Genomic DNA, 27,688 nt, shown 5'->3' with positions numbered 1-27,688 from the left:
TGCAAACCTAGTCACACAAACTGAAAAGAGGCTATAAGAGAGAAAAACAGGTGAATACATGGTATACTTTTACTTTCACATTGTTCAGTACAGAGTAATTCTAGCACAAGTTTCTGACAGATTTTACACTGATACACTTGGCTGTGCAGCTAGCGATACTGTATAGACAAATACAATGACAGTGAATCCTGAATCATCTAAAATGAGTTTGTCCACAGTACTTCATTGGAAATTTAGATGAGGCAGACACTCTCAGACACAGACACACACACACACAGAAATGACGAGTCGCTCTATATCTTACTGACTTAATGTCCCAGAACTTCCCTGGTAGCTCATTATGAGAAACACACAGCCACACAATGCCGAGTCCCAAGTCAACACAAACCCTGCAGCTGAAGCCGAATGCCAGCAGGCCACAAAGTTGGACTGCGTGTGTGTATGTGTGTGTGTGTTTATACATATAAACATACAAAGTCCAGGTGCAGAACCATCATTTTCAGTCTAAAGTAAAAGTGCATCAGGAGACAGATGGTTTTAAATTCTCAGCTTTCAACATACATACACGGATTTCTCAGTCCCTCCATGGTGAACACACACAGAAAAGTAGACAAATAAACTGCAAATTGCATTTTAATGGTCAAACGGCAGCTCTAAGGAAATGTGGAACAGCTATCCCATAAACTGTCCTAACATACATTGGAATGTTAAAAAAGATTGCATGTGAATATACAAATACAGACGCAATATCACCAAAATGCTGAATCAATTAACCATACTTACATGTATGTATATTTTTAGGAAATGCAGTCAATGCTTGCATAATGCTGCTATAACAGAGCTGAATGGCTGAGACCTTTGTGAACGTTTCTCAAGTGCTTTGTGGAGGAGTCAGTAACCTATGTGCAGACTGGGACCAGGGGTAGCACAGAGATAAGGAAAGGGGCCACTGTGTAGGAGGGCACGCTGTAGTGTCTGTCAGGAAAGACGAACGAGAAAAGGAATTCTTTTTTTGGAAGGTAAAAAAAAAAAGGAGGAAGAACTGAACTTCAAAATAAGGAATGGTTTTCTTCTAACAAAGACAGAGGGGACAGGAAAGCACATAATAGAAGCTCCTAAGCTGCATGACATCTCAACGTGCACAGGGCAATTCTATCCAACCAATGGGCAGGTTAAGTGATTAATTTTTATTTAAAATCTACAACAGGGCCATGTGTTGCTGAGATGACCAACAGTGCAAAGCTGTGGGTGTTATATAGAAATACATGCTTATATGGGTATAAATGTTTGTGCGTGCCTGTGTGTATTTGTGTGTGCGCGTTTTATTTCCCAGGAATGATGTCATCTAAATGTCAATGGCAAGTCTGGAATGAAGACGGAGAGAAAATGAGAGATGATTATCATTGGTCTCTCCCTCTCAGAATGCAACCAGCTGTCAATACAAGTACAAGATTAAGTAAACAAACAAAAGAACAATCACCAAAATTCTTAAACACACGCAGCCACACACAGACGCACACATACACACAGGTAAACACCAATAAAAACAATAATTATAGCAATAATTATCATGACAATAATAATAACAATAACATATGGCTGTCATGTGAGGACAGCTACTTTTCCCTTATGTAAGCATGTTTGAAGGTTCTGCTGTTCCTCTATTGGTTGACACAGTTTGGAGCCTGGAGCTCAGCCTCAGGGATGGTTCTAGAACTGTTGTGCCAGCAGCTCACAGAGGCGCTTGGAGACGGAGTCCTTACTACTGCGGAGCGTCAGCCGATACATCTGAGACACAGAGAGCAGGGATATAGACATTAATACACACAGAGTAATGTTGCTCACACTTCTGGACTACAGTTCTGAAGGGAAACTCCAGTGGTAAAGACGGGGAGGGAGAGCGGGGACCTTACCACACTGAGGAAAACACTGACTGCCTGGAGACTACAGTATGTAGCGTAACACTGAAAACTACATTGAGTGGAGCAAACAGAGGTTTTTTTTTTTTTTTTTTTTTTTTTTACCTGCTCATCAGGCTTGAGTTGCAGTAGACACCGAGACAGAGAGAGAGAGAGATGCAGAAGGAGGGAGCAATGCAATGAGACAGACAGGTGAGTAGGAATGACCCGTGTGTATCAGATGTACATACAAAGACAGCGAAAGACAGAAACCATGGCAGAAACAAAACAGACTGGACAGATAGGCTCATAACTAATACACTGCTGATGGAGAGAAACAGGCAGGTGAACTGACACATTTGCAAGAGAAGGTTTCTTGTGCCTGAGCACAAGAGCACAGGAGAATGGAGAATGACAGTGTGTGTGAAAGAGAAAGAAGTTGAGAAAGCAAAAAAGAGGGGGAAAAAGAAGCAGTAAGAAAGTGGGACACAGCAAATGCATGTCATGTATGTGGGTCTGACACAGTGAATTTTAGTTACCTGGGCCTGTGCATTGGGCTCCAGCCTCAGCAGACAGCCCACCTGCTGGGCCTTGGTCTGGATGACTCCAGCACACACAAAGTTTTCAGGGTTGGGGTCCACATTCTCCAGCAGGGCAGTGCCCAGACCAAGCAACTGCACCGGACAGAAACAGGATAGAAGAGCAACACAGCTCAGATTGTGTTTGCCTAGTGACACAAACTTCTCTTGTAAGGGATTTCACAATCAATTTTGAAAGGGCAGCTCTGGATGAAGTTTGATAAAACCATTCTATGACCTGTCCCCCAAAGCAGAGGGATATCTGATTAGCTCTGTGTACGCTGTGTGTATAACAGTTCACAGCCCTGACTGGGCAAAGAACACTTGGGAGTCACCTTGTTCCCAGAAGAAACAGATGACAGAATGCAGTTAGTATACATTCATTGCTCGTGCCAAGCTGCCAGCGTCTTGGGCAAACCGGCAGGACTGAGTCTGAGGGTGACACTAGTACCCTCAGGACCCAACACAAAGCACCTCATGCAACCAGCTGCAGTGATCACCATCAGACAGGCCACCTTCAGGAAGAGATGCTTCAGGTTTTTAGCTGCTAAGCGCTCAAAAGGCACGCCCAAGACCGCTTCAAGCACTACAGTTAAGTCAGCAACATTCAGGCCAATATGGTTTGTTTTTTTCCTGTGTGACAGCTGTCATAATCTGAAAATAAACTGTCTGCAATACTTTTTCACAGCACAGCTGGACTTCCTCCTTAGCAATACCCACAGAGTGGTACAACTAAGCAAAAAAGGCCATGAGAAGGAGCAATACCTTGGCTTTGAGCACCTCTGTGTCCATGGCATTGTTGGCCTTGAAGATCTTCTGGGATTCCTGCTGGGGGCTGAGAGGACAACGGGATGCCACTGTTAGTCCTCCATATATGTGGCCTAATGGTCATGCTGGAGCATAAAAAGCTTCCATTTCCACTCCCATAAACAAGTGCTGAGCAAAGTTCAAGTTCCCTGTCAATCATGGCCTGCTAAATGTAACTGTCACTACTATTTCCCAAGAAGTTAACTTTTCCATTCTGGTCCTTCAGTAAATTTATGTACAAAGAACATTATAAGTCACTGATCATTTCCATCTTCTACATTCAAATATTAATTTAAAAAGCTACATTATTTAATACAATCATTAAAAAATGAATATAGAATCAAAAGAGTATATCACCCCTTCTGAACACATTTATTTCAAATACCTGAATGCAGTAACAATCAATATAAAACAGGACAGGCAACCACCACAGACGCACCACAAAATGTAGCACAATAATCCAGCCCAAATGTCACCTGAATGCCTTCATTTTCAGAACAGCAGGTCTGACAGACATATGTCAAAATGACACATGTACATCTCTGTACACTGGTACATCCGCATATGTACTAATAGCAAAGAGACACACATAAAAGACAAGCGCCTCGGAATTCTCCACGCAGACTATGGTACACAGATCCACACACAAAAACTCACAGACTGAGCTGTTTCCAGCGCTGAAAGAAGTCTTGAGAGGCCATCTCTGTGGGCTGGAAGAACTTGTTGATGGTGACAGGAAGTTTCAATGTGATGTTCTGTAGTGCTCCTCCATACCTGAGACCGCAAGAGAGAAGAAAGAGAATTATATACAGACGATAAAGACACTGCAATACATTGATACAGAGTGTATTACTGCATTATATATACTGAGAGTGCACTGCCGATGTGGGGAAAAATACCATCCATGTGGCGGTGTGTGGCTCAGATGGCTTAAATTGAAAGTGGGGGAGCCCTTCTTAGGACCAGCATGGATGGAGATCAGTTACTGTTTATTAATGGCTCCTACGCTATAGAGGCAATGTTCTTGCCTCACTATTTACACCTTACTTTTCACATGATGCCCTAATATTTATGAAATAAATAGCAATATTGTAAATATTATTAAATAAATACGCATTGTTTAGCATAAGTGTGAGCGCTGAGTTGAGCGCAGCCTTTGTTGCTCAGTGGGATATGATTAACTAAAACGCTCCTGTAAATCTCATGCCTCATCAGGTAAAAGCACTGGTCGCAGCAGATGGAGGACACGTGAACTTGTTCCATTAAATATGGACACCACTGGCATTTCACCCCCATTGCTCTGGTAATGTGTTTGATCATTAATGTTATAACTGCCCAAACATTATATGCAGTACATTGTCCTCCTCATAAGTGTTTCAGTGTGCATAGTAACAATTAGAGCACAGATTCTTCAGCTGCGTTTTCGAGCTCCTCAGTTTGTGTGCGTCTATATTATTAATGTACCTGAACTTGATGTTGAGTAGCGGAGCCTCACTGAAGTCAGACAGACACTCTATGTTGATGACCTGCTGCACCTGTGCTCCTCCCTCCACTAGGGGCTCCACGGGCTTGGTCTGTATATTGAGCTGTGAGAGCAGTGAGTCAAGGCCTACTGAATCCACTGTACTGAAAGTAACAGGCCAGAATGCTCCAGTATCACACCCTGAAGCCCTGGAATGTCATACAATAGCACAGCCCTGCACTGTTGGGAATTTAACCCAACAGGCTACAGAGAACAGTCCCAATGTAAGCATTCTACTGTGCTTTGAATATTCGTGTAACACTTGGGATAATGGTATCAGCACTGGAGAGCATAACACTACTCTAGATAATATGTATTTGTTATATGCTATTTTATACTATCACACCCACCATACCACATGCACCAGTCTGCTACAGCACAGGTGACCACCACTCAGAGAACTGTGCAAGGGAACAGCAGTGCAATACCATCTCAAGAAAGGTACAAGACAAGGTACAACATCATGGTATAAGACACCAGTTGTGTTGAGTCATACTCCATTATACAAAACACATCCTGAGTTTAATAAACCCTCTGCAGAGAGCAGAAGTGTGAGTCTCTGTACAAAGGATATCAGACTGTAGTCCCCCAGGGCAGGTGACAGTAGTGGAGAAACTGACAAACTGCACTGATGTTTTATTCCCATAGAACAGGTACATCCTCCCTAAAAGAATGAGAAAGCAAGGGAATTGGGAGAAAGAACACATATAAAGTTAACACTGTTAATGTAAACACAACTACAGAGAGTTAAGAAAGTATATTGTAAAATGAGCAGTTTGTTCTGCCTGCCTTAATACCACACTGTTATTCAAAGAAAGTATTGTATATTTCAACACCAAGGCTAAGTTACTCACATTTACAAAGCATGTATTTTGTCTACACTGGTAAATAAAAACTTGCCCAAATATTAAAAAATTAGATATATCTAGTCACATTACAGTAGCATACACGGTGGCTTACCCAGGTTTTGGCGATACTCAGATTTGATTCCGATCTGAAGTAGCTGATTCTCAAACAGTACCCCATTATTCTTGCACACAAACCTAGGCATCAGTGATGGGCAAAAAGAATGGGAAGGCATGGGGTGACACAGAGGATAGCGGAGGTAGAAAGAAAGTGAAGACAAGAGAAAGAATGGTTAGCAGCTGTTTCACACACAACTGACTTTATCAGGAGGAATGCAGTGAATCCAAAAGGAGTTCAGTGAGCCCATCAGAGCCCAAGCTAAAACAGAACTGCATCCTATAACAGATATACTGTAAAGCAATAACTAGCAATCATGCGTGATGGAAGAGCTTTGTTTCACTTAACAACTTTGGTTCTTACCAGCAACCTGTCACCTGTGACAAAAAGAATGTACCTGTACCTACTTCTGTGAGCAATCCTTACAATACCTAACCTATAACATCATTGTTAGAGCGTGCATAACAATGCATCAAGACTATTTGAACAATTCCATTCAAACAAATTGCGGTTTAGCTTCCTACATAGTAAATACTATGTTTAGTTCACTGTGGTGAAGATAACAACTGAAAATCTCCGTGAAAAGTAAACAAAGTTTCTCTGGAAACAGGAAATCAGAGTGCTCTAAATTCAGTGATGGACTGCAGTGATAGCCATCTCCTCATACACCTCAGGTATGAATATTAGCTGACTACCACTAAATCATTTCATAAAAATATTTAATACTTTTTACAATAAAAAGAATATCAAGTTTAACTTAATATAAAAAGCTCTGACTAGTCCAACAAAATATATTTTGTTAAAAACTTCAGCTAATGTAACAGCTAACTGATGTAAAGGTGCTTTTTTCAATGTGTGGTAAGATATTAACGGCACTTCATTCAAAAACAATATGCATACAGGATGTTTATCTGTTGAATACATACAATCAGTATTTATTTTGTTCTTCTTGACTGTTTTAATCATCAGGTGTTACTCTACAGACTTAATGCTTGCTCACACAGCTGGATGTGATGAAAAAATAAATATTTTGCATGACTAATTAGCTAAGAAAAAACTGCAAAATCTGTTTCAAGAGGCAGAAAAACAAACCGATAGCTAACTACTCAACTTATTTTACACAAGAGAAAAAGCTACATGAATCAACAGCTAAAGATAAGTTGCTCGTGAACTAGTGAGACAGTGAACAAGCTAACAGTTTGGACCCCTACATTATTAATAACCCATTTATACAAAAAATAATCTCTAAAAATAATTCATTTTTCATGAACTTGCAAAGTAAAGCTAGCTAGATACTTTGCAAAGGGCCTACTAGATGTGTGGGGTGAAGATCAAAAGCAGTTTAAAGGCTGCATAAACCCATTTGTTTTTAGAACAATTTAACAGCTTTCAAAGATCAAAGGAGTTACTATAATTTTCCTGGTTACTGGATTTTTACAATAGTCTATTATCATCAAGGGTGATGGTAGACTTGGTTCATTCACTTGCATTCATTAGAGTGAAACAGAATTTCACTTAAAAAGCTGCATTCATCCAAGTTGTCTTGTGCTGGAACAAGTGAAAAAGTGGATTCTGATTCTAAAAGTGCCAGAAGGATTTAGTGCCAAAGACCACAGATACTGAATTGTGTAATAACTTCTCTTTACCAATGACAAAAATGGTTAAAAAAAGCTCTATATCTCAAAAATCAATAAAGTTAATTAGCAAATATAGCAATATACCTTACGGGTGTATGCAGATTCAACACTGCAGGCGTAGCAGTTTAATTTTATGGTAGAAAAACCATATCCATTAGTAATCCTGACACATATCAACAGTCCTGGCACATTTCACATGCAGAGTATTCAATAATAATAATAATAATAATAATAATAATAATAATAATACAGGCAGAATACAAGCAGAGAGACACATAGCAAGAGAGCGATTGCTGTCAATGGTGAGGATGTGAAGAAATTGGAAGGGCTAGAGGCAAAGGCAGAGTGAAAAACAGGTCAGAAGAGAAAGGAGGGGAGAGAGAGAGAAACAGAGAGAGAGCTCTTACTTGTTCAGAAGCTCATCTGATTCAGGGAGAGGTGGAGCGGGTTCTTCAGAGCCAAGAGAAGAAGAGGGGGCAGAACTGAGAGAGGAGGAAGAGGGGGATGGTGAGAAAGTCTGTTGAGAGTGGCTGCTTCCCAATCTGTCCCCCACAGTCTCGATCGCTAAACCCCCTCGCTGGGAGACTGCTGTCCTCCATAATCACTAGTATCCTAATACAAAATTTGGGATAGGGGAGAGGGCTTGCCGTGTCCTAAGCTGCCCCTTCTGAGCGAGTCTGCAGAAGTGCTGACTTCACAGTGAGAGAGTGGATCTGACTATGTGTAACTCTTTGCTAGACAGCTCTTAGAAAGCTCAAACCACTGAGTGGTTTAATCATGCAGAGAAGACCAACACTAAACTGTGGGTCTGCAAAAATGTGATCAGTAGCCCATAGTCTGTCACTGTAATAAATTAAACATATAATGTATGGTATAAACTAAATTAACCAATTAAGCACTATATTTTTCACAGACATGTCATTTTGTGGAAAGAAATCAGATACCTGGTTGACTGAACTTATTAACTACAGAAACGCATATCAGCTCTAAATGAATACATAACTTGCTATTCATTTAAGTAGCTGCGCAGCAATGTAGCTAGCTATGTATCAACTAGCTAGCTGGCTAAAATAATATACATACATATAATAATTCAAAAACCACCCAGTTTGTTGAATGAAAGCTGAAGGAGCTCTCCTCCCTCTCTCTTCTCTGTCTCCAAAGTAACAGATATTGACCACATGCTGGCATGCTAGTTATTTATTGCTTTGTATTTTAATCTTTAAAAATGTCTGCAGGAACTGACAGCCTAAAAGGTAAACTCGAATCTCCTCTAATAATTCTGTCACAGAATGCTGTTGTTGCTAGACACCAATTAGGGAAGGAGGGTTCCTCAAAGTGAAAGTTTTTAAACCTCCCACTTTCCCCCCCCCCCCCTCCTCTTATTAGTCTACTCAACAAAACGTCACGATTAAGGGCCTCCAGAGAAGGAGACCAGGGAGGGGGCGGATTGGGACACAGCCAGTGTGGGTGAGTACAGGGGTGGGGAATGATAATGAAGGCAAAAAAGGGGGATGTCAGGAAAAGGGAGTAAGACGACACACAGCAAAATTGTGTTGACAGAAAGAGAATGTCAAAAACAAAAAGCAGAGAGGTAAACAAAGACATCAAGAGCAATTTCAGCAAAAAGGTAAGGATAGCATATATAAGGGATGAAAGTAATGAGGGGGGGATAAACACAGTAAAAGAGATATTAATCAAATGTGGTTAGTACAAACTCTTAAATTCTGGCAGTTCATTAACAACTATATCACTCATCTTGAACAATTCTGGCTTTAACCTATACGTAACAAAAGAGCATCAAAAGGGGGCTTTGATTGTCTGTCTGCATACAACAGCATGTATTACAAGCATCCCCTATAAAGTGAAATTTACCCATACATCTGATAATTCATTTAATCATCAGTCTGGTGGAATATCCATTTTTCTTTTAACTTAATTCAATGTCTTGACTGTTAAATATATTCCTTTTCACAATACGACAATCTTGAACTCTGCCTCCTTACTCTGGTTCACTGGGAGCCTCGACCAATAGCGAGTCAGAGCTCTCAGTAGGAGGTTCCAGATCACTGCCAGCATCCAATCACAATTGAGGACAAGAGGCGCAACACACAAACAGCAGAGAGATATTGAGAGAGAAAAACAGAGATAGGGAAGGGGAGAGAAAAGACAAGAGAAAGACATCGAGTCACATACACAGCAAAACAAAAAGATGAGAATACACATACACAAAAGGGAAAACAAATTTGACAACTGACAGTGAAAGACAGAAGAGAGTCTGAGAGACAACAGTACCATGGCCAATAATGAAGGACAGTTTTTCAAAAAACTCTCTTAGCAAAGGGTGTGATACTTAAATTTAAATGCAATTAATTCAACAGGCAAGCATTACCACATGGTGGGGGCTTATGGTGGCTATTATACACTGCTTTCAAGTCTAGGAACAATGATGCAGATAAAGAGGATTGAAAAATGTCCTGTTTCCTGAACACCTAAGAGCCTGCCAAGTTCATGGACAGTTGTGCTTACCTGAGGAAGTTGTCATCTGTAACTGCAGAAGGTGCTACAGGTCCTGCCTCTGAAAATACATCTACCAAAAGACTGCCTGCACTGGGAGCAGCTGAACCAACAGGAGCTGCTGAGCGAAGACCCAACAGGTCGGCTGATGGGGATGGGGTAGACTGAAAAAAAAGAAAGAAAGAAAAAAAACAATTATACTCTGGGTATTGGTAAACAGCAATCTGCTTCTCTCTCTACCGCTGGCATTTAATCTTAGAACATTCTGAGGGTAATCAAACCCCCTATTCAGGACTGGCACCTGATAAAGGGCTCCTGATATAAAGGTACATGGTGGACCATGTTCCTTTTGCATCTGCATGCAATGTCAGTACATTGAAAAAGTAGCTGAAACCCACAGCATTGGAGGCAGCAATAGCAGAGGCATCGGTCCCCCTCTCGCCTCCACCATTCAGCTCTCCTCCCTCTCTCTTCCCTTCCTCCAGCTCCGAGACAGACACTGCTCCTGGTCCCTTCTTCTTCTTCAGTTTGGCCAAAATGGAAGACTCCCTCTCAGGAAACGGAGGCATCTCTTCCAGGACTGTCGCCTGTGTACGTTTTTGTCATAGAGCGTGTGAAACAATGAGACGACCAGCTTTATCCATCAGAGAGACAAAACACACACATAAAATAAACACGTTTTGGCTGTTGAGAACTATTTCCTCTAACTCACAAGGACATCAGTGCTGGCGATGGAGGAGAGCTTGAGGTACTCCACGGCCCTCTGCTGGAGCTCCACATCGGAGTTGCGGATCTGGCTGTCCGAGCGCAGCACCTCCTGGATGGTGGGCTTGGTCTCGGGGAAGAGGTTGATGAATTTGATGTAGGCCGACAACAGCAGGGCGCGGGTGGGCACCGAGCACAAGTGGAACTTAGAGTGCAGGAGGTTGAACTGGATGAGGGGACTGGATGAGAGGAAGAAGTCCAAGGGGGAAGTTAATACAGCGCACACAAGAGCGGCAAGCATGACCAACGCTGAGAGGCCAGCACTGACTCACCTTGAACGCGGGTCCCCAGCGATGAGGTTGCCAAACTCCCCCAGGATGTAGCCCCCCACCTTCACCATGTTCTCATGACATGCTGGGGCCTGCAGGGCCTGGTCGGGAAAACAGTGGGAAGTTCATATAGTGGCAGAACCCTGACACGTAATACCTTATAATGGGACATATAGAGCTAATGTACAGTCATAAAACATAAATCCAGTGGGATTAAATCATTTCCACGTCACAAGGCATAGACAGACATGCTGTAAAAATGAACATATTCATATTCCCAACCTTTTACCTTTACATGTACCCTTGACTGGCTCCTGTCACTGTTCATATTGTGCCACCATAACATTTAAATGAAGGTCTTCTCCGTTTTAGATTTTATCTGTCTGTAGCTACATCTCACAAGTGTAAGGACCATCTGCTGTAGCTATAAAGTACGATGGCTAAAACTCATAGCTCCAACTGCAGAAATATGACATGACCCTGTGATCGATCACCATTTTCAATCCCATACAATAGATTGCTTTGAAGAGAATACTCATCTTTACAAAGGTCTAGGTGACTACAGCTGAGAGATGGCAAACCTAGCTAGCTGCAGAGAGTGCATATAAATTTCAATGCTAGCTAATCAACTGCAGTTACTGCAGCTATTACTATGAGAAATCAAACATTCTTAGCCAATAGATTTACACTAACATATTTAGCCATTTACCCTAAATACACACATTCGGGTGTTTAATCAGTTACACTGAGTATGAGAAACTGTCCCTTAAAATATGTTGATTAATTACAAATCTTGCAGAGCTATCCATCTCGCTATGCCTCTGGGCAGACCGCATCAGCAGCGTCGAGTGTACCCAGACAGCCAGAGTCTCATCTGATGATAAACCGAAAACGGAAATGGAACTACTCCAATTACCCAGTTAACACTGGCCACAGCAAGTAGTACCATAAGGACTGCTGTCATAGGCCAGCAGATAAACAGCGGCCTCTGTAGTCTTCTGGAGAACAACATTTGTGTGACATCAATCCTTTAGCATGAGAACACCAAGCACAGATATCTCACAAAATGCAGTTCTAATTGTAAACAGTGGATATGAATAAACAGCACAAAGCATAGGGGACAATTTTATGACCACATTATATTGCACTACACTACACTATAGGGAGTTACTGAATTAAATATACTGCAAGACAGTAAAAGCAACAAGAAAGAATTATTTCATTCTCTTAAAAACCCACCAGTGTGTCAGCAGTTCAAGTACAATTTGCAATATGCTGTAAGATGATTTAGAAATAAACAACTCCTTTTACAATAATAATAAAAACAGATGTGAATTAGATACTGTACAATTTGCTTTGAGGGCTCCAGAGAGTCAAGGATCAGTCTAGGAGAGTGCCTACACATCAACTTCAACAATTTTCATGACAAAAAAAAAGTGCAAAGCTCACCTCAAACACAGTTTTGGCGGCGTAACCCTGCACGTCATCCCTGTTGATGACGATCTGGATGACCCTGTACCACACCTCCTCGCTGACATAGTCCCCTGCAATGCGGATCAGGTTGAGGATGGTATCCACGTACCAAGAATAATCCACAGCATATTTCTCTGCCAGGATGGCCACCTTCAGCACCTACAGAGAGAAAGAGGCTGCTGTGTTGCCAATGGCTAGACTGTGGATCAGAGAGCGAGAGCGAGAGCGAGGGGGGATCAAATGAAGGACATTTAGTATTGACTGGGTGAAAGGCAAATGCTCAGTAATGGCTGCAGTCACCAGGGCAAACACAGACAGAGCAGAGTAAAAGAAGATGGTGAGACAAACAGGGAAAAATGTGCAGCAGGATGCACAGTTGCACGTCATCACACACAGGAGCACAATGTCTCCTCTAACGGAGTAACCTGAAGTTTCCAGGAAGAGAGAGAGAAAAGCACACGCACCATCTCCTCCCTGATGGAGTAATCTGCAGTCTCCAGGTAGCTCAGCATCTCGGCCACAATCTGCTTGGCGTTGCTGCGGTCGCACATGGCGTACAGCAGGTCCGCAGCCCTCTGCCTCACGCTCACATCCCTCTCCGTCTGCGTGGGGAGGACAGGTTCACAGCAAAGTGTCACTGAGCCAGAAAACTTCACAAAACATTTACTTCTTTTATTAAACGGTGCTACTATAACTACTAAAATAAAATAAAAAAAACAATTAGAAAGCAATCTGATTTCAGAAATGGCCTACAAGGTTACTAATTTCAAGCAGCTGCTGCGCATGTGGCAGCAAGGGGACCACACTGAATTCAGCGCTTATAATACATGTGGCATCACACACCCTCTTCATCACTGATTCTCAGTCCTGCTCCTGGGGGCCCCCTGCTCCACACGTTTTCCAACTTTCCCTGCTCTACCTACCTCACTGAACTCATCAGTGGCACTTTTGACTAGCTGAGCACACCTGATTTAATCACTAATTTGAATCAGGTGTGTTTGGAGCAAGGATAGATGGGAGATATGCAGAACAGGGGGGCTCCAGGAGTAGGACTGAGAAACACTGCTCTACATGATGTAGCGGCCTCAAACACTTCAAGTGCAAATAGCCAAACTGTCATTTCAAAGAAACTGAGTACTAATGGAGCAATAAGATACATTATGTGCTGATAGAAAATTACTGTACGACACTGTATAGATTTTAAACTTAAATATGTAACATTCTCCAACTTCGCTAAGAAAAAAGGCAGGAGTCAGTTATGCCACAGGTGATCCTTTCAATTTGTAAACTGAAGATAGAAACAGCAGGTCAGGCTGATGAGTGCTGCTGATTCTTTTGGGTTATTACAGGTTATTACATTAGTTTACTGCATTCAGGCTCCAGGGTGAGGCAGTCAGGCCAGATTGGTTTCCCTTCTACAGAAGTAACGGGGACTGAATAGAAGGGCATTGTGAGGTTCACTAATGTTAATGGCACAGTGTGTTATCTTAAACCATGGATTTAGCCCTGCCCTGCCCACCAGCAGCATTCTAGCTGCAATGCAACAAGTACTCAGACAGATCTGATTCCTTGTTTCGCCACTCTCAGGCACCCTGCAACTCTTCAGGCATCTGCAATCTGCTCAGATGACAACGTGGTGTAGCATTACATTACATTACTGGCATTTAGCAGACGCTCTCATCCAGAGCGACTTACATCAGGTACAGTCTTTTTACAATGTTATCCATTTATACCGCTGGATGTTTACTGAGGCATTTGTGGGTTAAATACCGTGCCCAAGGGTACAGCAGCAGTGCCCCAGCGGGGAAACGGCAACCTTTCAGTTATGGGTCCAGCTCCTTATGCGCTAAGCTACACTGTAGCACCTACCCTTCAATAAAAGCGCACTCCACAGTAGCATGCTGTGAGAAAAACTGCGGTTGACTGCATGCACATGTAATAGAGGATTGCATTTGTCTCGCCTCAGCGCTCCTGCACAAGTGCAGAGATTGTTGCAGGGAGACAAAACTAGTATACAACTGGTGATTCCAAAACAGGGTTGCACAAATGGGGGGGAAAAAAGCATAGAGATGACAGATTTGAATTAGCAGTAGGTAACCCTGAAAAGTGTACTAAATACATAGGGATTTACTGGGTCCCTTTTTGTGTGAGTTATGCTGTGCTGTGGGCGTTGGCGGGGAGCGGTTTCCATGCATTTAACCTGTGTGCAGCTGCTGTACCTTTAGAGCATTGATGACAGTCTCTATGTGTGTCTTGACAGCCTCATGGGAAAACTCTGAGCTGGCCAGAGTGCACATGCTCTCCAGGGCCAGGTAGCGAAGGTTGGTCTCACGGTGCTGCAGGAACTGACCCAGCTGGTTACAGGCACGCACCAGCAGATTGGGCTCACTTCACAGAGAGATGGGGACATGAGCACAGAGAAAGCAGAAAGCTACTCTTAGGGTTAACATTATCAAGGACATGTATTAAAATGTCACTGTTTAGGAATGGCATATTATTTACTCAATTACATCACTACACATAACATAAAAAACAATAGGCTAAAAAAACATCAATACTGTTAAATCTGCTAACTAATCTGTTAAGGTGGGAGAACAGTATTAATTTCACTTGTATAGTTTTGTTTTGCCATGAGAATAGACTGAAATGTCCACTGCCTCATAAGCCACTGTCACCCATGAGCAGTGGTAGGCCGAGAGTTAAGGACTGAACAGATTCAAATTGCATTACACAGGATTAAAGTAAGGAATTAAAGGGGCACTAATAAATGTAAAGGTGGTAATAATGTGCAGCTTGCTGAAGGTCATTTTCTCAGTAGTAGATTTCCTCCTGCACACCTGGAACCCATACCTGTCATAGTGAATGATGAGAGAGATGGCCTCAAACAGAATGGCATTCTTTGCATTTGAGTGCTGAACCTTCTTAGACTTGGGGGGCTCCTGTGCCTTGTTCAGGATTGTCTCAAGACACTCAACAAGCCTGCCTTTCACAGCGCCATCCTCAGGCGGGGGGTAGCACTGCAGTAGTCGCAGCAGCTTGCAGGACAGCCAGGGGGCCGGGACAAAGTAGTATGTGTAGTCTTGAAGGTCCGTGGAGGCAGAGGACACAATCTGAGAGAGAAATCTCCTTATGAATCACCCTTTCTCACTCAACTGCAGCATTGACAGAGGAGCTGCTGCACCAATACCACTGTCCAAAAGGTAGATAACTCCAACTGCACAGACTTACAACAAGGCATACATTATCTTTTCTGAGCTGAAGATCTATGCATTCAGAGGAATCTCCAATTTGATTGACTGCTAGCTACAAAAAATGTGGTCAGGTGGAACAATCCTTTAATTTTCTTCTGAAAACAGGATTCATGTCCTCCAAGTTGCTTGTGATGAGTAGATGAGGCCTGTCCTTCCTCTTTCATCACTTTAATTTCATCACTATTTTGAATTGCCATAATAGATTATCAAAGTGCACGATTAGTTTTATTGTAATGCATGTGTATAACCAGAGCTGTGCTGTAAAAACTGGAAAGAGACCCCCCCCCATGCAATATACTACAACCAGATTTTTTCTATGTAATCCTCAGCATATCAATAAGCTACTAATCAACAAGGCTGATCCGAGGGCCGTCTTTATGGGCTCTTTCTACCTCCACTGTGCAAGTCAAAGAAGGAATGTTAATCCAGCTGAAGTCAAAATCACGTGTGGCAGGATACTGGCATGGCTAACTTATCTTGCATACAAGCTAGTTAATATACATTTTGAGACTAAGTTTACATCCAGCTAACAGTACATTGAGTTTAGAAGATCAAATATCAGGTTTTCAAATATAGGACCAACAATGACCTTAGCAAAAGCCACACCCCCACAACGCACACACACAACCTTTTTAGGGGTCTGGGGTTATGGTTCTGGTATTTAGACCTGGTGCATACATACATATTTCAACGGCTCAACATCAATTCTTCATTGAATATAGTCCCCTGTTTGCACTCCATCTTGACCTTTTCTAAGATTTAATATTTATTAGCATGTCATTCTTTTGCTTTGCCTTTATTTACAAAAATGTCTGATCGCAGCATTTGGCAAACCTGGAAAAGTTACTGGTGAAACTACCAAGAGAACAGACTCTGTTTTACCAATAGTATGACTGTCAGCACACAAACAGATTCCAATGTTTACAAAATGAATGAAACAAGATATAAAGCAAACCAAGGTGCTCTGTTATACATATACTGCACTGAAGAGATCTGACCATCGTCTTCAATTATATGAAGACAGAGAGATCCAGAGATTCATATGCAGGAGTTATCTAGAACAGCTGCCCAAGCAGCAGGACACAGAAAATGAGAAAAGCCACAAAGACACCCACCCTGCTGAGTCGAGACACGGCCAGAGACACACAGGTCTTAAACTCATCTGGGTTCTTCTGGCTCAGACAGGTGATGAGGGAGATTGCTGCGGTCACCACCCCCTGAGTGATGGACAGAAGGAAAGAGTGAAAACCTGCAGGCGATATAATGATCCATTTCGAAATGGGGACCCTATTATCCATAATTAACAACGCACTGATGTCTATCATAGATGTCATGTTCACGGGTTGTAGAGAATGCCACTTTTCTGCAGTTGAAACCAGATATCTATATTTATGAATATGATCAAAAATATTCACGAGCATCAAATCTTCCTTCGTTAACTTTGCTTTCTGACACATATATCTAGAGTGTAAACACACTGGGGTACTGCCATCAATGAAGGGTGTGAATGTGGAAATATTTGCATAAAAAAAAAAAAGATTCAAACTTAATGTGAATTGCCTGTGACTATAATGATGGTAATGATGGTGAGGACATCTGAACAGAGCTGGGAGAGTCTCTCACCATGTGCTGGTCATTGAGCAGGTGAACCACTCTGGAGGTCCACTCGCCCATCAGCACCAGGTCAGGGGACGTCTTATACAGACGCAGCAGACACAGGGCGGCAGACTGCTTCACACTGTCCATTGTGTCACTGTAAGGCGAAACGGGTTATCAGTTGCATGTCAGTTCTAAGCAATAACTGTCCATTATGTCCATATCAGCAGCAAAAAAACACAGAAGTATACAAGTGCAACAGGCCGTTAAATTTCGTCTATCATTTCATCAATTGCCTAACGATAATGTCCACCAAAAGGCAGAGGGTTAAGCTGTGAGTGCACACAGAACCACCTGTGCTCTGGACAGAAACAGTCCAAATAATTTCATCAAACAGCTGAACAACAGGTACAGAGAAATTACTATTATCACAGCCCTAAATCCAAAGTAAACTTCTGCATATTGCTTCTTGCCAGCGATATCATTTATTGTTACGGAAATGTTCAATTATTCAGGCCTTTGAAAAAGAGCATCTATTTTGTAATAACAGCGTGACAACACAGCACAACAGCAGAAGTGATGCTTGAGCAAGTAGCAGTGAGGATGTTTTGAATGTCACTGTTCCTTCAAAACACCACTGAAGAAACTCATCTCAAGCGTTTCATTAAAAATATCACAGTGTATGACAGCAAAAGCCTAAGGACAGAAAAAAAAAAGTTTCATCAACTGAAGTTTAGTCAGCTAAATTCTGAATGTGTTCCCTAGGCTGCATTGCTGCTGAAACAGCTCTGCCCCCTATGAGAGGTAAAACATCATATGCGCCCAAGCAGTCCTACCGAGCTCCCCAGGACTCACCCAGCCACCAGAATGCGAGGGATCTCCCCAGCAAAGGCCTCCGCCATCTCCCTGCTGCCCACGTTGGCAATGCAGTGCAGGGCGAGACACATGAAGGTAGGGTTCCTACTCGCCAGGTCATTCTTGATAGCATTGTTAATGAGACGGATGAGCTCACTGTTGCTGTTCACCAGCACTGAAATGAAAAGGTAGCCCTAGAGAGGGAGACAGGGAGGGTTAACAGTGAAGACTGCACTGGTCTCACATGGACTCACTCAGACAAGGGGAGAGGGAAGAAGACACAGGGAGACACAGAGAGACAGAGAGAGAGAGAAAGAGAGAGAGAGAGCGAGAGCAACAAGGAAAGAGACTGAGATGGCTTTAAAACTGGAAAAACAAGCTGACTGGATCAACACAGTCTCCTTCACAGCCCTAGTGTGAAAGTCAACTGACTCGGTGCGGATTGATAATACACATCCTTACCACAGACTCATTGTGAAAAGAGCTACCAGGTCCATGCAGCAAGACAATATAGTCCAACCTCCAAGACAGTAAACCAGTAATAGTCAGAAAAAAAACCATAACTATACAGCCAGTTTACACATTTTTACAACGTTAGCTAGCTAATCGTTTATAAAATGTACAAAAGTACAAGTGCAAAATATGCAAAATGTGCATAAAATGCAAAATATGACCATACCTTACATAGAAAATAAAAGAAAATACTATATATGAAATATCACAATGATCTAAATGGCTATGAGACATAAACATATTTTAATAGCTAGCAAGTGAACTGTATCAACCGTATAGAGGAAAAAGCAAATCTGATATCAGTAGCACCAAATATGACTTGCTTCCTTGCTACATTTTGCAGAAGAATACCATTGCAACAAAAATCACAGATATTACTAGCTATTTCATTACTCTCCTACAATCTCTTCATTTTTAGACAACTGAATTATCAGCAACAAATGCTAAATACTGCATGATTCAGAGAGAAACATACCGAAAGAACACATACTGACAGACTTATGCCAAGCGTGTGTTGCATGATTTGTCCATGATTTTACCACATTGTATGAACTTCCAACTATTTTTTCAAGACCAGGATGAAATATGAACACCACAGCTCAGGATCGGGATGCCCCCATTTGGTTGGCACAAGGTGATTGGAAACGTCCCAATAACTGCTTTTGTGAAATCCCAATAATGCTCAGACATCCCGATGAAATTTTAACGTCAGGAATTATCAGTCCCTGATGCTGCAAGTGCTACAAGACAAATCCCTCTGTAAAGCACTTTCAGTATTTTCAATACCCAACAGTTACTGAGTATAGATAACATTTTTATCAAAATAGACAACAACAATGGTAAAGAACATGGCTGAGCCTGTTCACCATATGAGCCCAGTTCATGCAGAGAAACTCCAACTGTGACAGGTGCAGGACTGTCTGTTTCACCTCAATGCTGCCGAGTCATGTGACCGTAAAAACATATTCCAGAGGTAGAGAGAAATTTCAAAAGAACACCTGCGTATAAAATGACCAGTAGCAGTATGCACTCACGTTCAACTAGCACTCCATTAACAATCACTCCCAAATATGGAGCAGTGAATTCTGCCTTTGGGTATGTAAAGGTTCTTTCCTTTAAATCCAAATGTGTTTAATTTGTTTTGCACCAAGTTAGACAATTTCCATTATGTTCACTTGCCTGTCAAATAAATTAAATACACATGCAAGAGTGTGTGAGTCAGTACCAGAAAGAGGGCCAGAGTGCATGGTGCACATTACATACACGAGTACCTCAGATTTGGTTTATGTTTTGCCGAAGATGAACACAAACACTTAAATATTTAAAGGAAAGCATAAAGCCCCATTTTGTACCATTTCCACAATACGTTTTATTTGGTATCTGAAGAATGCTAAGCACAATTTTCACATAAATTTTCACAAAAATAATCAAAAACACTAAAAACCCGTTTGCTGCACTCCCTTTTTAATAACGGTATACAATTAATTCAACGGAACAGCAAGTTGTATGATTTTTTTTTTTTTTTGCCTGTTTTTCAGGTTGCCAATGTGACACACCTGACTTGGTGAGAGTGATGACTCTAATAATGCAGTGCGACTGTATGTATCTACTCCATTGTGGGCCCCTTCAATGAGCCTTGGCTCGATCAGTAATTGTGAGGGGGTACCACACTGTATGATATTTCCCATCCTTGGACTGTAACAATCCCATATTCCCTTGTTAACAAGCCTATCACATGTCCCTGTTTCACTACCTCTTTCATCAGCAATGGAGTGTACTCTGCTTTTCAATATTACAACAATAAACCATAGCAATCAAGTACAACAGCAAACTGGACTTCAATCAAACCCACATGGGTCCAGTGGAGACAGCAAGTGAGGCAAGGGTAAAATGTAAGTCATATCCATCAGCCACATGCCAATACAGATGGACAGTGGCCACACTAACATTATTCCACATAACTATTAGTAAATCACAAAATGCAAGTTTTTAGGTACCTGACTAGAAGCTGCCCTACTTGCTGACTCGGTTGACATCAGACATCCTTCAAAAGAATGTAAAAATATGCACATAATGTTTTTAGAAAGACCTGTGTCTGATTGGGACGTCAACCTATTGTTCAGTGTCGCAAACGGAAATGAGCCAACACAGACATACAGAACATACAGTAAATGAATGAGGCAAAGATGGGGGGTTATCTAAACTGACATCAAAGTACACTGAATGAACACAAACTACACATGAACGCAGTCATACAAGGACATACACAGAGATGTTTTATAACTTCATGAGACAGGAAAGGGCAGGTTATGTGCAGTTCCAATTGTTCTAAGTTATAAAGGGAGGAGCCCTCACAGCTGGATACAGAAACCTGGAATGTACATTCCACTTAAATGCACACTGTCTGTATTGCATTCTAGGGACAGCACACAAAGCATATTCAAACCATATATGTAAAAACAGCAACACTCAGTTTTATGCCTACAAAGCCACTTTTAAGGGGAAATTAACACAGGAAGGTAGGCCACAGCCATGCTAGCACCACTTCACATTTAATCATGAGGGTGTCAAGCAGACTGAAACAGAGAAAGAGGACAGGACTATAGGAATGGCAGCAGGAAGGAAATGCACAATAAGGACAATGAAAATGCTGTCTAAGACATTAAGAAATTATGTTCACACACTCTTCATGCTGAACATTTGCAAAAATTATACTGCAAAGATAAGCATTCTTTAAGGTTCACTGATTGGTGATACCACTGTCTGCAGTTTATCAATTTTATTTCATGATAAGTTGCTTGTTAAATGTGTTGGACCCCAGCACCCCGATTACTTTCAGGGACCTTTGGAAATACAGTATTTTTACTCTGCCTTGCCAATCAAGTGCTTTTTTGGCTGGTGTTAACACACAAAAACAGACACAGACACACAAACAACAAAAATAGAGATTTTTACTTACAATCTGCTTCTCTGTGTACTTGTTGGAGCTGAGGAGATTGACAGCTTCCATGTGTCCAAAGTCAATGTCATGGCCCAACAGGAAGATGAAGAGCAGCTTGCAGACATACTTCTTCTTGCTGTAGCCATCCAGCGCCTTGTCCCCTTTGAACTTAGAGCGTATGTTGGCCAGCTCCTTGTTAATACGCTTGATCTCTGCCTCCTTACTCTTACCTGAGTTGGTGAAGAAGAGAAGAGCAGATGTGGTGAATATTAAAGAGCAAAGAGAATACATTCAAAACACATGGATTAGAAGAGCCAATGAACATAAGCATGATGTGGTTAGAGCAGGAGTAGGTGTGAGTTATGAATGAATGGGAGGGACAAGTAAGGCATGAGATATGATCCAAAAAGAGGCATGAAAGAAGGACGTAACCAACAAATGAATGAAATCAAAGATGGGCCAGAGAGCAGGCAAAAAGGAAAGTGGAAAAAGGGAGTATGGCATAAATGGAAAGGAAGTGGCAGAAGGAAGGAAAGGGTCAGGAGTTGATGTTCAGAGACGAAAGAACAGGAAGGATCAAAGACGACAGAGGAGAAAACACAAAAGAAGCAAAGGAATGAGAGATGGGGGTTAAAAAAATGGCAATTTGCACCCAGTGTAAGCCACTATACTTATGCCAATTGACTGCAGCATCCCTTGCATTTTGGTAAATATATGAAACAAAGCATACATGTATTTTCATAACTTGAAAAACAATGTCAATATTTTTATGCATACTTGTCCAGTGTCGAGCAATTACAGATGTTCTCAGACAGAACAGCACAAGATAACCAGACATATATGAGGGCCCCCTGTGTATACATCTCTGCAAGAGCCCACAGATGGGTCTGATGGAGAATGTCCCCACTCCACCTCCTGCAGTAAAGATTTATGCAGACCTGTTGGAGTGCTCTGCAGATATCTGCACCGATGCTGAGCCAAAAAAACACAATGACACAGGCATGTGTGTTACTAAGACAAGGAGACTGGCTTCTCTCTGGCAGTGGCCTATTATCTGAGAACATCATAGTCTTCCCCACGGCACTGCAGTTTAGATGACCAATATGGACACAGACGTTCTAAATAATTCTATGTAACGTCAGCCAACTAAACATTGCTCTCGCCTGTCTCTTCCGACTGCACGACTAGACACTGTATTGCTACTGCTCCGTAACATCCCCCAGAGTTATTTTTTAAAACAACGGATTAATGAACACGCGCAAATGTGATGCTATAAGGCCATACATCCGAAAACGTTCAAATTAAAGACATCAGTGTTAACGGTGCCAAAACAGTGAGTCTGGGGAATCAAATCAATTACGATTTCAAAAAATAAATTGTCACGGAAATGCAGCGGCCTGTGGCAACTGCGTGGAAAACTGCACTTCAGCCTATCAACCGAGTGTAGCGGCCCAATGCCAGCTGAAGCTAACCACACTCGACAGTCCGAGCGTCTGATAGTCCCTCTAGCCAGCCAGCTAGCTAGCCAGCCAGCTTGCTAGCTATCCATTAACCTCTTCGACCCACATTCCCTCATTTCAGTCACTGATTGCAGTTGTCACCATCGCGTGTAAACACTGAATAATACGATTAGAGACACACAGCGAGTTAGCTAGGAAGCTAACGTTAACGTTAGCCTCCATTAGGTTACCACACAGCAACGAAGACTGAATTTCATATAATTCAAACTTCAATGATGATTAACAAATCCAATGATTTTTAGGCAAATAGGTAGGCAGCTAGCAAACTAGTCGAAAAGCTGAGAACGGAAGACGAACACTTACAATTTCGTATGTCCGAAATGAACACCGCTAATCCTCGCATTCCATCTCCCTTCGACACAGCCGGCATTTTCGGTGATTTTTATAATCAAGACACAAAATTTTAACGCTTAAATAAGCCAATCAACTACTTAGCTAACTACGACCAAATTCCAACAGTAGCAAGGTAGCCAGCTAGTTGGCTACCCAACTGGCTCCTGGGTGATATCGCTGACGCAAGGCGAGTTCTGCTAGAAGAATCCTGCTGGCGAGCGCTTCATTCAGAGCCAACCGATAACTGGCTAAGTTAGCTAGCTAGCTAAGTTTGTTTTATAGTTAGCCCTACAGCCACCACTGACCACAAGCTTTGAAATAGTTTATTTAGCTAGCTGTATTTATGCCTAATACGATACTGGAAGAAAACGGTAAACACTAGTGACTAACCAACTAGCAAGCCAATGTATTTTCAATAAACAACCGTTTTCTGTCAGCTGAGCCAGCTAGCTACTAGCTAGCAAGCCGTAAGCAGCTATCGTTCTGCTGTAGCTAGCTAACGTTGGCTATAAAATGTTGGAATACATCACCGAACATGTCAGTGTGTACACTCCAATGTTTAACATACTCTACGAATTACTTTAAGAAAAGCAATGCGGCTAATAGCCCGTATTAAGTAGATGTAACTAGCTACCTAGCTGGCTGGCTAACGTTACTATTATATTGTCAAAACGACAGTAAAGTCGGTGACAGAGCTCGTGACCGGGTGTGCTGCAGCCTCTTCACCAGTCTCGCGCTCACCCTTCGGCCTTCCAACTCCAAAACAAGACGGGATTGGGTAATTGAAATGTTTCCTTGACGAATGAATCCGCCCCTCTTAAAACCACTGGGTTGTCTGTATGTCAGTCAATACTAATGGTGCTTATGATTGGCTTTAAAATGCTGAGCGAACTTAAAAAATTCTGCAAGCAGGAAGAAACGGGGCGTGAGCCGACTACAAGCACTTGACGCATGAGAGGTCCTGTAAGGTCCCGTCTTCGAGATCGTCAATTCTTGTTTTATTTTTATTATTATTTTTTGCTTCATACATTCTTTGTTAGAATTTTTTTTATTTGAGAGACAGAAGGCACAGTACTGGATCTTAGGGTAACGTGGTGCATCTAAGTAAGCTTAAAACATGGCCTCAAGTTTTATGATGAAAATAATTTTCTGGTTGTGCCTCCAATGCCTTGACCTCTGTGTACAATTGTTCTAATGATGTGGTTTGCTCAAGGTTTATTTAGGTGAATTTAGAAGAAACGTCCTTGCCTTTGAATCTATACACAACTCAAAATCAGTCAATGACAGTGACCTGGGACAGTGGAAAAAATGACAAATACTCATTTTACAATATGAAATACTTTCAGTCATAAATGCCTGCAAAAATCCCGTACTCAGTAGGGCATTTCCTTATCAAAATCAGGAGGAATACATTACCTCTTCCAGCAAAGACTGCAATGGCACTAGGATCGTCCAATAGTGATTTAAATGTATCCTCCTAACGTACAAGTCCTGCACTGTCAAGCTCTCTTGTTCCTCTCTGGCTGCTTGACCTCCTGACACACATCCCCTTTGACCACACAACACAGCCCTTTCACCTGTTCCAAAAATTATTCTGATCAGATATTCCATCTATTAGGTAGCTGTTGAAGAAAACAGAAACTGAAATGTAAACATATGGATGTGATTGCAATTTAATTGAACAGTGGTGGACATTTTATTCATTTACATGTATTCAATTCCTCTGGTAGAGACCATGACATAGTTCATATATGCCTTTTTGTTTATATGTTCTTTTATTTGCTCTCAGTGGATATGCGTGCACATTGTCCGGGACAGCAAAGCAAGTCCCTTTTTGTGACGTTAAGCTCACCATCCAATTGAAATAAATACCGATTGCATCAATCCTTCTGGAACTTTGGACTAATACAGCTTGTGACAGTAACAGAGAAGGAGACGGGGCACAGAGTTGCCCATAAAGCGTATTTTTTGAAACATAAACTGTTTTAACCAGCTCATTTTGAGAGATGAGCAGTAGGGCACAACACTATCTCACCTCCCAAAATTAAGGGTGGGTACTGCATTTCCCAAAGAGACTCATGTCAGTTTTTCAGTCTAATCTTGCCTTGGACAGAAATGGGTAGGGCAGCTTTTCTGCTTACATTTCTCTGACAAGGCCAGACTGGAGCAACAGCAGTGAACACACTATAATATGTACTTTTTCTGTAATAACATCTGGATCTAATTGTTACTTTTTGACACTGGAAGCTCTATCAACTTATTTAAGCAAATACCTATTAAGCTAGGCGATATTCAATACATTATCTATTTGTTCATATACAATCAATTTTCAGAACCTGAGTGCAGGTCAAAGCATTGCCATTTCATAACAGTGTGTGACTACTCTGTACCTTACGTACTGCTGCTGCATGAACATTCTGCTATGACTCGATCAAAATGTTGTCAAGGTAATCTTTTCTCTCCAAACATTTTTCAGAACACAGACAGAAACACTCAGGTATCTTCCTGTACATTTATGAATACACTCAAAGCAATTTCCATGGTGTGTTAGATAAAACTGACTAACCTAAATTCCCAATTCTCCCACAATCACCCAGTGTTCTCGCATTCATCAACTCCTTGATCATTGGCTGTGGGCTTGCAAACAGGCCCATGTCACACCGCTGCTCAAGTAACCAGCTACAGGACCCCTCTGCTGAATAGAATTAGTGCCCTTTCTCCTTTTCCCCTTTCCTACAAGAGCAAACTCTCATTCCTTTGTCCCTACCTATCTGTTAACTTTGACACTGGGAACCTTCACTGGCTACTGTGGTAGCGATGGTCATGTCATACATTGTTTTCATCTTGGCCTCCTCCTACCTCTGTGGGCCTTTCTATCAGGTGGTCTAGAAAGTGGCCATGCTAATCCCTTGTAACTTTTCAACAGGAGTTTCCCAAAGCTGTGTTTGGTTTCCTCCTGTTACTTACTGTATAAAAGAATACTTGGCCCTATTATTTCTCCCTTTAGCTTCTATCATAGTGATGCTCATGATACCAAACTGTTGCTCTCCTTTCCCATATGTGATGCATATGTCTGGTCATGCATCTCAGATTGCCTAGATATCATCTCATTTTGGTTTGATGATCTACCTTTCATACATTCAATAAATTACTCAATTGTTCTATGACACAAAATCTGGATTTACAATACATTTTTAGTCATTTATGCTAGCTTGACCCAAGGATCTTAATAAAAAGAGAGAATATTATATGTCAAACTGATTGTGTTCAACCACTGAGACCTTTCCAGTCAATGTGTAGGGGGAGTTAGGAGATTAATATCCCATTCAGCACTGAACAGTGCACTACCAGAGAGCAGATAGGCAGGCATAGACATGAAAATAAAAACAATTAGCACATGACTCATGCTGGTCTCATCTCTGATGGCCCATACCAGCCTCTTGAATGGTAGGACCCAAAAAGGAATACTTCCTTCTATGTGTCAGCATTTGTTTACCCATCATGAAGCAATGTACAAAATAATTTCTGAGCATGAATTCATCTTTTGTCACATATTACACCCTTCAATATTACTGCTATTACTAAATTACTAAAACTATTACTAAACGGTAAGAGTGTTTACTACTTATATAGTAATTTATATGACTATTTGCATACCTCAATTCATACAGCCATACTCCAATCAAGGAACATATATATATTATATATATATTATAGTCTACTATTTAAAATTAAAGGAAACAACCATTCAATCAATTCTAGAAATTGATCCTACTGCTCTGAAGTGTTTATGGCTCCCCTTACGCAGACTCAGTGGTAGGATTATGAGATTATCTGTACACTGTCAATGCTGAAAGATATTAAACATGCTTGTTTATGCTGATGAACTGACAGACTGGTTGGATTCTCTTAGTTGGGAGTCATCATCTTGATGTAAACTGAATGTTGAGTACACATAAGTCAAAAATGTGCAAAATGCAAAATTTACACTTAAAATGAGCAAATTTAACAATTAAAATGAAAAACAACAAAAACAAATCCTACAAATGAACAAGCTTTGTAACAAAAAGCTGGCAACATAGCAAATAGCACAAGTACAAATCCTAAGAGAATTATGATCACTGATATTCTGAAACTGCCGATCTACATGCTGACAAGGTATTAGAATTCCAACCCTTCTTCTTCTGTCAGTGGAGTATCCACATCAACTGACTGAGACATTTCATTACAAGGACAACAGTATCTTATCA

At 41.5% G+C, this 27,688-nt stretch overlaps 1 protein-coding gene across 3 annotated transcripts; it reads right to left on the bottom strand.

Moving 5' to 3' along the window:
* Positions 1 to 1,542: 1,542 nt before the first annotated feature.
* Positions 1,543 to 24,168, bottom strand: LOC118775770 (AP-2 complex subunit alpha-2-like). 3 transcript variants are annotated; one of them, XM_036525867.1, is made up of 22 exons: positions 23,409 to 24,168; positions 21,604 to 21,815; positions 18,132 to 18,325; positions 17,304 to 17,433; positions 16,796 to 16,897; positions 15,280 to 15,539; positions 14,649 to 14,817; positions 12,894 to 13,031; positions 12,406 to 12,588; positions 10,960 to 11,057; positions 10,635 to 10,866; positions 10,321 to 10,509; positions 9,935 to 10,086; positions 9,412 to 9,474; positions 7,813 to 7,887; positions 5,766 to 5,848; positions 5,380 to 5,469; positions 4,748 to 4,871; positions 3,941 to 4,057; positions 3,242 to 3,311; positions 2,438 to 2,572; positions 1,543 to 1,788 (listed from the first exon to the last, which is right to left on the bottom strand). In XM_036525867.1, the coding sequence occupies exons 1-22, from the start codon at positions 23,473 to 23,475 to the stop codon at positions 1,711 to 1,713; spliced, it is 2,961 nt and encodes a 986-aa protein (XP_036381760.1). In that variant the 5' UTR covers positions 23,476 to 24,168; the 3' UTR covers positions 1,543 to 1,710. The 3 variants fall into 3 exon arrangements, with proteins under 3 accessions (XP_036381760.1, XP_036381768.1, XP_036381773.1); XM_036525875.1 differs by lacking the exon at positions 9,412 to 9,474; XM_036525880.1 differs by lacking the exons at positions 7,813 to 7,887; positions 9,412 to 9,474.
* Between the last annotated feature and the right edge of the window lie 3,520 nt (positions 24,169 to 27,688).

Source organism: Megalops cyprinoides, chromosome 1 (genome assembly GCF_013368585.1).
Source record: "Megalops cyprinoides isolate fMegCyp1 chromosome 1, fMegCyp1.pri, whole genome shotgun sequence".
Lineage (NCBI taxonomy): Eukaryota > Metazoa > Chordata > Actinopteri > Elopiformes > Megalopidae > Megalops > Megalops cyprinoides.
This window is presented reverse-complemented; position numbering and strand designations above follow the sequence as displayed.